Source organism: Glycine soja, chromosome 3 (assembly GCF_004193775.1).
Source record: "Glycine soja cultivar W05 chromosome 3, ASM419377v2, whole genome shotgun sequence".
NCBI lineage: Eukaryota > Viridiplantae > Streptophyta > Magnoliopsida > Fabales > Fabaceae > Glycine > Glycine soja.
In genome coordinates, this window is record NC_041004.1 from 9,488,038 (window position 1) to 9,502,388 (window position 14,351).

The following is a 14,351-nucleotide window of genomic DNA, read 5'->3' on the forward strand; positions in this document are numbered from 1 at the left end:
GATCCCTGTGACGCTTGCTCCTCAAAGGAATCCTGCACAGAAAAGACACATTTGCACATGGCATTCACCAAATAAAGAAATATAATTCTAATGGTTAGTTGAAAATGACTTGCGATCTTCTCAGCGATTTCTTTTGCAGCCTCAATCGTCATCTCCCCTGTTTTCTTGGTGCAGGCCATCTTCCACTTCATGTGGCGTCTAACGGGGGATGGAGGGTTGATGACGCCATCAACGCTTCCTGATTGTGCAACTTCCTCCAGCTTCTTCATGGTCTTCTCAGCCAGGAGCTTCTGCTCTAAATATTCATAACCCCCACGAGACAAAACGTGGGGGGCAGTGTTTTATTTCTGGATGGCCTTTGCCTTTTTCCGCACATCCTGCAAAAATAAAACAATAATCTTTCAAATTTCTAGAATGAATTATAACAAGTTAATGTTTTTTGAAAAACAACATAAATGGCAAGGTACATACCTCCCAAGAAGGGTCTCTGCGAGTCTAACAAAACTGGGCCCATTTTTCCTTGCTTATGTCGTATTTCTCACAAACAGTGTCATCCACACTGTCCTGATCGACTGTAAGGGCCCATTTCCTCGTGGGCCCATTTTAGGTAGTGTGTTGTCCTCTGGAAGCAGATTGTGCACTAACTCAAACAGTGAGGTAAAACTTTTGTCATTCCACCCATACCTAGCCTTCACATTAACCAGACTTAACACCGCAGACAACAGGGTTAAGGATTTCTTGCACCCCGTATACAAAGGCTTCTTTGAATCACTCTACAATCCTTCATACACAAGGGTGTGTGCTTGCTGAAAAGACTCTTGTCCAAGGTCACGAATCATGTCCTCCAAGCGATCTCCCATTTCTACATCAAACGGTTCAGATTGGGACCCACTCTGTATGTCTGTCACTTCAACATGCCATATCCACGTCGTGTAATTCTTCTTAATCCCATCACACGATAGATGATCCTGTATGTCGTCCAGTAGTTGTCGTCTTCCGTTCAAACAATTGATGCAAGGACAATAATATTTTCCTTCTTCATTCAGTCGACCTCTTTCTAAAGCAAATTGCAAGAACTGCTCGACGCCATCCTCATATTCTGGGCTCATGCGACTTTGATTGATCCAACTTCGATCCATCTAAGCAATTCCATGCATGAAAATCTCACTTTTTTATTTATAGGTGTGGCCCTATCTCATTTAGGAAGACTGTCTTTTATGTTAGCTTCATACGTCAGGGTTAGCATTATTTTGAAAAATTTGACTAAATTTTGGTAGCATTTCGCATTGGTCTCCAAGTACACGACATGACATCGGTGAAATTAATTTCCTGATAATCAAGTATGCACTCAGAGAACAACTTGAAATGCATTGTACCAAAATTTCATCAAATTAATCAAAATAATAATAACCTTAACGAATGAATCTAACATAAAAATACTTGTCTCCCCAAATTGTCCAAACGGACAATTCAAGACTAAATACAATGACTAATGCAAACTATCCGTAAGAATCATTGCATTCAATCTCAAACGGGAATCTAAGGTTCACTCAACATGAACAACAGTTGTTTATATAGCAAATTACATTGATGACGTACAAGAACATACAAAATATAAATTTCGATTATAGACAAATATCGACATCAACAGTTGTTTGTATAGCATATTACATTCATGACATACAAGAACATACAAAATGTAAATTTCGATTACAGACAAATATCGACATCAATAGTTCTTTATGTAACTAATTTGGAATTCTGGGTTTCGGGGGTGCGTATGCTTTATTATTGTAGTTGGGTATGTGTCTTCTTCTGTGAATATGTTGGAGGTATGACAGTTTCATTTTATCTGTGATTCATTGTTATTTGAGGCTTTTGGATTAGAGAGGGACGGTCTTGAAGCAACAGTCTTGTTTGGCCATTGTTGATTCAATGGAGTTTGTTGAGTCGAACCCTCTCTTCCAAAACCCCAAATACATGTCTTATTTTGTGCTTCTCCTCCAACTTGGTGTGAGATTGGCGTTTGGAGGGTTGATTTGTAAGGACAAGTTTGGTTATGCTGGGAATAGCTCCTAACAGACATGTCTTTATCTCTTTATGTTGTTGGTAAATAACTTGATATTATTAGTTGGTTTGAGCCTTTTTTGGAGGAGGTGGTGGTGGAGAGTGGTAATAGTATGGTTTTTTCTTTGGTGGGGGTGGTGGTGAGTGGTAGACATAGGGAGGGTGTGGGTGTGGGTGTAGGTGTGGATGAGGATGGGGGTGAGGGTGAGGGCACACTAGAGGTGGGAGAGATGGGTACTTGTAGGGATTCCTAGGAGGAGGTGGTGGGGAGTGGATGCTTTTTAGTAGTGGGGTTGGAGAGGGCTGGCCTAGCTATGAGCATCTATATGGATGTGTATACTTGTATAAACTATTTAAGGCTTCAATTCACTTACTAATCATTTTGTGGGTGAGTGTAAACTGTGGACAAGGGTCATGATTTGGCCAATGTTCAACCTTGGGTTGTTGGGGATGTTTTAGATTTACTTTTTAGAAAATCCATGAGGTGTTAATGGAGTTGTGATTGAAATTGGATGTTGGATTGATCATACAGGTAATTTGGAAGGTCCTTAAAGATCAACATAATGTATTAAGAGAAAAAAAAAGAGATGAGAAAGAAGAAAATCAGAGAGAAAAATCTATTTTTCTGCTCTGCCAAGGGAGAAAACCCTTCTACAATTGTTAAGTTTGCAAACTTAGTGCATGTTTGGATTAAACTTAATTTTGCAAATGTATTTCAAGGTGGATTTCAAGGATAACGGGTCAGTGGACCTAGAGAAATACACTTTCAGCCTAACAAGAAGGAAGCCTATTAGTTGGGCACTTTTCTGATCCAATTTCTATCAACGAGTATAAGAGCATTAGAGAAAAATGGAGACACTTACATCAAATTTTTGTGTTAGAGTAGGAGGATTGAAAGTTAATTTTGGGCTGCATGGCTTGGTCACCTCAATGTTGCAAGGAAGTATGATATTTGGGGTTTATATCGTCCTATTTTAGCTAAGACAGCACAACATTCCAATAAGTCCTAAGATTGCAAGGCAGCATGAGTTTGGTAAAATTTTAGTGGAATCGAGCTCTGAGAAAGCTATTGGGTTTGTGTTAGATGGATGCCCTACATCTACATCTACATTGCTGCATCATTATTTCCCACTCTGTCATGAGTTGAAAGCTCTAACCTCTGCTACAAATCAGAAATCAAGCAAACCTTAGATCAACACATTAAAAGTGGTTCACTTTCATCACAAATCAATAGCAATGCTTCTCAAGTGGATTCACCCCAAGCTATTATTACTAGTCCTGGTAATGCTAATGCAGTAGCTGCTGCTGCTCTAGAAAATAAGGATCTAGCATAATTTGTTGCTGCTCTAGAAAATAAGGATCTAGCATTCCTAGTCACACCAAAGCAACAGCAACAACAATAGTGATGGTGATGATAGCCAATTTTATCCTCTCCTACCTTTCAATCACTCCAGCCTAAAAGACAAAAGTTGGACAACAAAGAAAATGAATAGAGAAATGGGTGTAGCTATGTGAGCAACGCGTATCTGAGACAATAGTGAGATTTCATTCAGGAAAGTAGCAGAAAATATGCTGCAGCCTTCATGTGCTTATATTGCAAGCAGGCTAGGAAAAAGTGATTAGTGAACTGGAATATACAATATGGAAAGGAAAAAAAAAGCTGCCTAACGTTCTCTAATGAAACGGGGCTTATAAACAGTGCTTGCTTGCTTACACCATTCTTTCCTGGGGAAGGATAGGACGACTATAGATATAATGTAATTTAGTTCTCAAGATAGTAATAAAAGCCCCTTAAATTTCTATTTCTATTTTTTACATGTTTAATACTCAAACATATAAAATATAAAATATATAAGAAACTAAGAAAGATAAAGACAAAAAAACAAGGAAATATAAACTCACCTCACTTTTTCACTAGAAGGAATAGTTTGTACGAAGGCTAAAGGATTTAATCTTACTTCTGACTCTGATAGAGGTTGAGATATTCCAGTGCTTGTAACCTATGAACAAAGAAGCTATCAGTAATGCAATAAATAATTATAGCCATGCTACATAGCCTAACAGCTTTTTTTTTTAATTATAGCCATGCTACACAGCCTAACCCACTATTAAAAAGTTGATGGGTTGACCTTCAAATAAGTTTAAAAAAAAGGGCAGTTGACCCACCATCCCACCATTGGCCTAGGTTGACCTGTTTTTCCATCTAGAAATCATGCATCATATATAAATGGAAAAGCTACTTCCCACAAACTAACTACCACTATTCTTTTTGGCCAAGCAAAGACAAAAGCAAAAGTTAAAGCTAGTTTCATATGTTTTACCAACAAAATTCCACCCTGAATTCCAGACTCAACTTTTATTGTCTTCGTAATGTCATTCTATAAGAATCCAATTAGTTTTAAAAGGTTTGGAGAAAGAGATTCTCATGGAAAGACAATACAAAGGCAATACAAGTTGATCTGATAGCTTTAGATGCAACTATAAAGTAGTTCCATGAATAAGATGGAGCTACTAGTTCAAAAATTGAGTGCAAAAGATGGGGAAAGGTCAAAACCATTGAATATTTCTATTCTTTATTTCTATTAGTTTCAATACTATTACTTCAGTACAAATTTTCAAATAAAAATAATAGAATTAATCTATATTTAATTACTATGATACACACAAGAAGAAATGTCATCATCTTTAGCAAATTCTCTTCCAAAGCAATCTGCAACTACAAAAGATTTCCAACAAGTCAAACTGCCCCGCAACTAGCTTTAGATGCAACTCACTTGAATTCAACATTAATTCCCCCTCTCAAATGTGTATTACCACATTCAAATTCTCAACAAGTCAAACTGCCCCACAATATGACTCCACAAACATGGAACAAAATCAAAGCCCAAACTAACCACTGCCCCCAAATATTCAAAGTGAAATAAACTCTAACAAGGACTTGCATAGGCGTGCAAGTCCTTGAATTTCACAGACTTCCACCCATATGTAGCTATTTTTGAATTTCAATATCTTATTCCTAGCTTTTTTTTCCTTCTCTTTGCGCCCAAGAGAACAAACAGAATTAAGAAAACTAATAGAGTGAAATTGATTGAAAATCAGAATGATACAAAAAATGTATGATAAATGCATATAATGTAGGGGCTTCATCATCATGATGCATAATATTAAAAGTAAGAAACACACAAAGGTATTTTCTACCTTACAAAGGTTATGGGCTGTTGGAAATCAATTTCTCATTTTTAGGAATATATGAGACCATTTGTGTTACAGGGATTAAATTTTGTTATCAGCTTCTAGAAACAAATCTCAACTCAAAATCCAACTACCCTCAAGCCAAATAATCACATCCACTGGCATACCTATCTCCCTCTCCTACCTAGCAAACACACAAAATCTCAACCACCCAAAAAAAAAAGAATTCTATATGAGTATGCTTTTTGTAGAATAAGTATAATACAAGCACTATTTGTTGGTCAATGGCATGAGCCATTGAACAACACAGAGAATCTTCTATGCATTCGCACTGTCACAGTCACAAGAGATACACAAGCCTCAAGATTGGATTAGTCTTTGAAATTTGGAAAATTCTGCTACCAGAAAATTGCTTCAATAATAAATTAAGGACAAAAAGATAGTAATTTAATATGTAGGCTCAAACAAAAGAAAGGAAACATGTGGCTGTACCTATAAGAAAGGTAATACAAAGAAAAGAAAAAAGTCATCCAATTTTGAAGGAGTTCTTGAATTTGTTATATAAGGGATAGTTATTCTTTTATACTAAGTCTTATATCGTTAGATGAAATTAAATTGAAATTAAATATACAAATACCTATCATTGGATACTGGTTAGAAGAAAATTATTTATTATTATTTTTGTACTTGTCAATTTTTTATTTAATTATTTAAAAAAAAAAGATTAACTAGGTAGTGGAATTTAATTCAATTGAGACGTTTTTGTTGGTTGGTTTTCTTTGGGCAGATGATATATCCTATTCCTTAAGATTTATAATATGCCTTGACTTAAACATTCATGTACCAAAACAATTCATAATAAAATAAGTGTAACCTACTTTGTGATCAAATGATGCATAGAAAGATTACTTATAATTACATGTTAGAATTAGCTTATTTCTCTAGACAGACTTTTTATGTTCATGTTTAGTTTTGTCCCCTAAAACCCCATGGAATTGATAATTTTCATGATCACTTTGTGGTTAAGTTTAATTCCTCAAAGTATGTAACTAGGTTCTCTACATGAGTTGATTTAACAAAATGTGTTGGCATAAAGAGATTACTAAGTTGGATGTGCATATATCTAATGCATCATTTATCCCATTGTTAGTGTGTTGTATGCATGAACTAAGTGGTTTTGGGGGCATTACAATGAGTAAGTAATGATATATTTTAGGTGTTTTGTTGACTTTTAATTGCATCTATTTACTTTGTTCATCTGTCAGCTTTGGCAACCATGATGTTGGTAAGAACTCTACTTAATATCCAGATTGGTATAGAATTGACAATCATGCTCATGTGTATAAATCTATAAGGTATATCCACCAAACACCAAAGACTTTCTATATGCTATTTAACAACACTCCCTCCGATTAAGCATATATTTTAATTAGGAAAGGCACTGTAGCAGCTATTTAACAACAAAGCCTCAAAAGTTCAAGTAACACTAAACTCTAAGCATAGCTATCAATCCCAAATAACAAGCAGTGCAGAAGGGCAGACCCTAAAACAACTATAGTGAGACTGCAAGAAGCAACATGGCCACTATATTGAAGCTATCTTGTACAAATTAAAAACTTTTTTTTTAATATAGAAAAACTATGGATATACATTAACCCAATGAATATTATAGCATATATAATTTATCCATATTCCTTCTCTCATTTATTAATTACATCCCAAACCTAAAATTAGACGAGGAAGGGTGTGTTTGTTTTAGTATTAACAAGTCTCAAACGCTAGTTGAATCCAATGTCACAAGATTCTTGGATTGATCTAAGCATGCATCAAAACGTGTGTCGACTACAAACAAACACATATGAAAACTATCTTACATGGAGACAATAGGTTGTTGCAACAATAAAGGGTTATCAGCTGCATAAGCTTATATAAGAAAATTGAGGCCAAAAAGGTTATTGAATGAAGAACATGAACTAATTAGACAGCAAAAGATAGAGTACCTAAACTAGGAGCAGCAAGGCAAACAATTAGTGTCTTTGGCTTCTAGCATCAATTGCATCGAGTCTTCACACAAAAGAATGGTTGGAAGATACTTGAAACTTAAGCTTTTAGACCAAAGCCAAAATCAAACAACTAAAACTGAAACTAAGTGTCTAATAGATAGGAGCAATGAATGACTATTTTTGAAACATAATCATAGTAACACGAATGGGTAAGAAAAACTAACTGGTTTTGAAACAAAATTAACTATAATGACTTAGTATCGTCTTAGTCTAATTTAAATCTCCAAATTCATAGTAACATGAATGGGTAACAAAAGCTATTGTTTGGAAAAATAATCATATTGACTAGTCTCAGCTTAGTCAAATATCAATCATATTAGTTAGTCTAACTATGGTTTCGAAACATGAGACTAGAGACAAACCACTGAACAATGGATTTTCATCATTAACAGAGAACAGAGACATACCTTCAATGGCTTCCCTGGGAGTCTTAAAGCCAGCCCAATGGATTTCGAAAATCGATTCCCACCCTTTCCGGGACTCTTTCCTTGCCCAGTTTTCTTCGAGCTGCGAAAGTGACCAAATGTTAAAACAAAAGGATGTACCTCAATCAATAAGTGGCAGAGACGAACTCGGCAAAGACGAACTCCACAATGTGCTTACAGTGACGGCAGGGCAGGGCAGTTTGCGGCAAAGACAAACTCAGGTGGAAGGAGAAAGAAGAAGAACAACAGGGTTCAAGCGCGCGGGGTGTGCAATTTCAGGTTTTTAATTTATAAACATAACAACATCGGTTTTTTAAAGATAACCAATGTTAACCTCAACTAGTTAACATCTATTTTCTTAAAACCGATATTAACATCAAATAGGTAACATCGGTTATTTAAATAACCAATGTTAACATCAACTCGTTAACATCGGTTTTTCTAAAATCGATGTTAACTACTTGAGATTAGCATCGGTTATTTAAATAAGTTGTTTGGTTTGTGATGACAATGTTTTGCGTGTCTGAGCCTCTAACATTTCCTTTCAACTTATGTTTAACTGTTAGAACTTAGAACTCATTGCACGTCTTTTCTATAAACAATTTAAGTTCATTTATTTCTTGAATGTTTTTTTTTTTTCTGATATGCATTGTAAGCTGATTGATACAATGCAACCCTTCTACAAGGAGAAGACAATTGAAAAACAAATTAAAAAAGAATTTGACAAATCCAGTGACTCTTGAAAAAAGATAACTTTATTGTTGCAGATAATCATAATGCTTTGACAATTGTTAGCGTGTGGGCACCTGTAGTTGTTGTATAAGTGCAGTGTCATTGTTTGTTTATCTCCTTCCTCCTTCTTCAAATATGTTATCATAAAAGGAGGACATCTTGTTCCTTTTTAATCTTTCTTTCTCTATAGGAAAAAATGTATGACAAGAAGTCCTTAAAGTTTGGCGTGAAGTGGCAGGTTTGTTAATATAGCATGTTTTTGTTATGCAGTCTCATAGTGTGTTTGAATTAGCTTTATTTGCATTCAATATAAGTTTTTCAATAACAAACTCTTTCTTGAGCAGTTTTAAAATCACATCTTCAGGTGTTTGAAAATATTATATACTTATCTCTTGTAATTTGAAATATTATATCATCACAAGTTGCTGAAAAAATGAAAAATCTAATAAATGAAAAAAAATTATATTTACAGCGGGTAATTATCAAACAGGTTTAAATCTAATAAAAGAAAAAATCTATTAAATCTTAATCTTAAAAATTATATTTACGGCGAGTAATTATCAAACAGATTAAAATCTAATAAATAAAAATGGCATATTTTCTTTGAACAATCGAGTTGTTTTTTAATTTATTTTAAATTTAAAAATTAATTATTAAACTAGACCAAAAACATTTAAAAAACATTTTAGAATGTAAAATTAGCAACCGAATTAGCAACCAAAACTATTATTTTTAAAAACTTTATTATTTAGTAGCCACCGAATTAGCGACCGACCTTTATTTTAATTTATTTTACAATTAAAATTTAATTTTTTATTAGCGACCGAATTAATAACCACATCTCATTTTAATTTATTTTATTTAAAATTTAATTACTTGTTAGCGACCGAATTAGCTACCCCAAACCTCGATTGTTGATTGGTCCCAAGCAAAATAGTAACCAAATATCTAGCGACCAAATTTTGTGTGCTTGCGACTCAGTAGTTCGGTGGCGAAATAGCAACCGAATAGAAATTCGGTCGCCGAGGGTTTAGCGACTAGGGTTTTTGCGATGTACATTACTTGGTCGCTATTTCGGTGGCTAAGAGTTTTAGCGACCAAACATGCCTTTTTTGTAGTGCCCTAGAGTTCCAATATTAATGGTATTTAAAGTCAAATAAAAAAATTATAAAAATTTTGATCGGTTTGATTTTGACCGGATCTATAAATTTAAACTTATGACCCAACCGATAAGATTTTGATCGATTTGTTCGATTTTGACCCACATAAATAAATGACTCAATAAAAAATCAAACCAAATACATAAATGACTTAATCAATATTGTTCCAATTGGATATGATTAATTTGAATTCCCAAGTGACCCCTAACCATAAACACCCCTACTTAACATCTCTACACAGGCGGATGAATAATATGTTTCTGAGATCGTTTTTTTTAATAGCCTACAATATGCACAACTTGATGCTCAACTCAAATAATTATATTATTAATAAAATCTTTTTCTTATTGAAAAAATATAATATTATTGCATTTCGTAGTTGATGGCAATTGCTCCCCTTTAAGTAGTGTTTTCAAAGCATCACATTCCTAGGGTAATATTTTTTTTAATACATTCCTAATTAAATTAATAACTCCATCAATTATAATTAATTAATATATTAAAAATTCTCTTGCCACGTTGCTAATTATTTTGGTCAACATTTACATCTTGACGGTCAACAGAAGTAATTTAACATTTTGACCAAAATTGTCCATCTTTCAAATCAAGGATCAAAATTTCAATTTAACCTATATATAATTTAGGAACAACTATTTAATTAACTAAATATTAGAAGATGACTAAATAAAATTAAAAGTTTAATGTTCATGTACTGATAGTGTTATATAGTTTTATACTGTCATTCAACCATACATCATTATTTGAATTACATTAGGATAAATATTTTAAAAGTTAACAAATTTATCATACATAATTGAATACAACTTTTTACACTAAGAGTGTATTATCTTTTTTCTCTAAAGATCAATACCCGAGATTGAATCTTGAGTATACAACTACATTAAATATTTAGCAGGAGGATTCAGTCAAAACAAATATTTAGTGAGTTTTACTATTCATAATAATATTTTACCATACTCAAGCATGATTGTCTTTGGTAAAAAGATATATGTGGTCTATAAATAATAATTTTGATGATAAATACATTTGATTGCAAATTAATTGATCCATATATTGAATATTTGGTTTTCTTAAGTTAATTCATTTGTATATGTTAATGGTACTTGACTACTTGATTCAATAAATATATTTGATTGCCAATTAATTGACCGATATATTGAATATTTGCTATTAGAGCGAATCTTTTTCTAATAATTTTTTTGTTACGATCTTTTCTAAGAATTTACCAATTAATTCATTTAAATACTTTGAAAGAATGATTCATAGTTAATCTTGAAATTGAACAAGGTATTTTAATTACAAAGATTCTTGATATATGAAAGAAAAAAGAAAGATCAATTCTTGATTTTAGAACACAATTACGCACAATTAGTTTATGTAACACACGATTGTTTCTTCTCATACAATTTAATATTAGAAAGGTCTTGCATATGTTTACCTATTGGAGAGATGCATGAATCTATTCATGTCCACGAAGTTCTTTGTCTCACCCTGGAAATTAAGAATATTGAATTATGCTTGCAATCTTGTCAAAATCATTCTCCATAGAAAAAAGAACGAAAAAATAAAATTAGAATGAGTCTGTGTTGTATACCTGATTCAATCTCAGCGTTAAAGTCTTGAAAGTCACATGTTTGGTTTTTTTCAGCACTTTCATGCCTAATCTTCTTCCCAAAGCCACCACTACCTTCTCTTTTCTCCGCACTCACCACTTTCTGCAGAAACCAACTTCCACTCAAATCGTCGCTTGCCGCATCTAAACGTGATGGCGATGTTGCCATTTTGGCATCGAAACCAGCTGTGACGATACCGCCAATGCTGTCGTAAGTTATCTTGCCTTCGCTTTTTTTCATTCGTTCTTTTTTTTTTTGCGTTTGATGGTTTGGTTTGTCTTTTAATGGCTTTTGTGTGTGCTGTATAGGTGAGAAGTGACGGTGAAATTCTCAGCCAAGAAGTGTCTTCTCACGTACGGTGTCGTATTGTATGTGCTGAATTTGCTTTCGTGGTTTTTCCCAGTCAAGTGTGAAAAAATTGTGGATTTTGGTGAAATTGATGCTGAATTAGTCCTATTACCTGTTTTGAGTGGGGAATGTTAATTGATGATTCATTTGTGCGAGTTTGGATTGGTTAAATGAAGATAATATTTCTAGTTTACAGTTTCCTGAATAGAGGTTTTGAAAGAGATGAAAACGATTACTTTTACAAAAAACTAAATAAATTGAAACAAACTTGAGTTTAAAAGTTGCAATTAGTATGATATATATTTTTTTAGTTCTTGTTTCCTCAACACCAATTTTGTGTGTGCACGCATGAGTTTTTGCCTTTATTAAGAAGTTAATTCAAATACCTAAAACTTTATATATACTATGTTTTAAAATTAGAATTTTTTTTCCTAAGGAAATTTCAAAGTGGCAGTTGGTCAGAGATAGATAGATAGATAGATAGAGAAGCGCAGCTTTTTTTTTTTGGGGGGGGGGGAGGGGGGTTAGATTGCTTTGAACATTTGGTATTAGAAAGGTTGGTCATGCTTACTGCCTATATTTGAAAATTTTGCTCTAGAGAATTTTTGGTGGTGCATCAGCTTAGATATCTGATGGGTGGGTGAGACTTTCTTTGAATGTGGTAAATCTATATGCATATCCCAGGCTAGAAAAGAACATAGAAGGGGCATTCTAGGGAAGCATAATAAGATATAATAATGTGACAGAGTAAAAACAAAAACCAAGTAAGCAAATTGTAGAGGTAATTTTTATTGTTGTTTGGTTAAAATGATTTTGATGCTTCTGAAAAGTTTTATTGATCATTTTGAGATGTGTGGGAAAAGGGTGTCAATCTGTTGTACACTTTCTCTATAATGATCTATGAAGCATCGACACGGACACGGACACAGACACCGGACACGATACGAACACGTGGACACCTGTAATGTCCAAAATGTAGGACACGGACATGGCTATATATATATATATATATATATATATATATATATATATATATAATTAAATAAAATAAAATTACATAAAATTAAATATGAGTGATATCCATAAAAGATCTAAACTGAAAATCAAGATTTATATATTCATCATCATCTAAAAAGAACTTTTCCTATGATAATGAGTCACAAAAAAATACTAAGAGACCTCATTATACAATTTGTACGCTTTGTTTCTTTACAAAAAAAATTATAAAGCAAGATGATGAATTAGCATCTTCAAGTCTTCAAGAATTCCACAAACTAGCGATCATCATTGAAAAAGACACCTTCTAACTTTGGTTCATCTAAAGACAAACTAGCAATTTCAAGAATACCACAATCATCAAGTGATCCAAAATCATCTCCGGCTACATCCCACATTTTAGTTTCCTCTTGATGATATTGTGGTGTATTCCTTGAGAGAAGTCGTAGGTTGCTATGAACAAATACTAAATCTTCAGCTCTATGTGGTGTCATCTTGTTTCTCTTTAAAGAATGAATAAATGAATATGTACTCCAATTCGTTTCACAACATAAAGATGAACAAGGTTGCGCAAGTAGCTTAAGGGCAACCTTTTGAAGTATTGGAGCATTAACGCCATGAACTTGCCACCAAGCTTTTGGATCCATTTGACCTCTATCATTTAAAGAATCAAGATCATCAAAACCTTCTCTTCCATCCGAGAAGTTGGCAAACTCAATATTCACTTTCCTCCTTACATCCACATCAAGAAAGAACCTCTTGAAGCATTTTAATCTTTCACGAGTGAGTTTCAAGTCATGATGTGGAGGAACTCGATTAGAATCTTCACTTAGCCATTCATGACTATAATATCTATAATTAAAAAGAAATATATACATGATTAAAATTTATGTAATTCTAAAAAAAAGTAAGTAAAAAAGTATAGAGTTAATTACCTTAGATTTAAGGAATGAGCTAAAAAATGGAGAGGAGTGCTACTCTTAGTCCAACGGTCAATTAATATGGAGTGCACTACCTCATAAAAGGTTGATCCTTCACTCTCCTTCTTTCTCTCATATTGATATATGGCATTCTTCACCTTTTCAATCATTGAATCCCACATTTCATATACTAGATGGAGAGATGAAGCTTCTGTATCAGTTCTTCTAAGAACATCATAGATAGGGCTAGTGAATGAAAGAATATAATCAACCTTATCCCACCCTTTATCATCCAACAAAGTATCTTTCACAAATTTAGCCTTTGCAACATCATCTTCCTTATAAGAAGACCATTGGTCACTAATGACCATCTCTTGGAGTCCTTTCTTCAATTGCTTGAATCTCTTGAGCATTACAATAGTGGAGGCAAATCTTGTTGGAGCAATGGATAGTAATTTCAATGAATTGAACGAATTGAAAATTGATAGTCTCATAGAGTGACTCATGACAATTTTTTTCACAAACATTGCATCATCCGCAATTTGGGTGATCCAAGAACATTCTTCATAAACAACATTGTTTTTTCTGTATTCTTGGCTACACATATGTTCTTCAAAGCAAGATTTAATGTGTGGACAACACATGGAGTCCAATAGATGGAAGGAAACTCAGCCTCAATTATTAAACCTGCTACTTTACAAACGGCTGCATTATCCATCACTATTTGCACAACATTTGAGTGTCCAACTTCCATAATTACCTCCCTCATAAGTTTGGCAATGAAATCTTTGTCTTTGATCTCATTTGAACAATC

General features: G+C 33.6%; 1 protein-coding gene across 1 annotated transcript; it reads right to left on the reverse strand.

Annotated features, from left to right (window-relative positions):
* Positions 1-12,895: 12,895 nt before the first annotated feature.
* Positions 12,896-13,908, reverse strand: LOC114404933. The gene is made up of 2 exons (XM_028367651.1): positions 13,553-13,908; positions 12,896-13,469 (listed from the first exon to the last, which is right to left on the reverse strand). The coding sequence occupies exons 1-2, from the start codon at positions 13,906-13,908 to the stop codon at positions 12,896-12,898; spliced, it is 930 nt and encodes a 309-aa protein (XP_028223452.1).
* Positions 13,909-14,351: the final 443 nt, after the last annotated feature.

What these genes read in the sequence shown, in the direction of transcription:
- LOC114404933 (XM_028367651.1), bottom strand. Translation starts at nt 13,908, where the DNA reads ATGGTCATTAGTGACCAATGGTCTTCTTATAAGGAAGATGATGTTGCA. An exon ending in GCTCATTCCTTAAATCTAAG is followed by an intron (nt 13,470 to 13,552) that starts GTAATTAACTCT and finishes TTTTAATTATAG; the next exon opens with ATATTATAGTCATGAATGGC.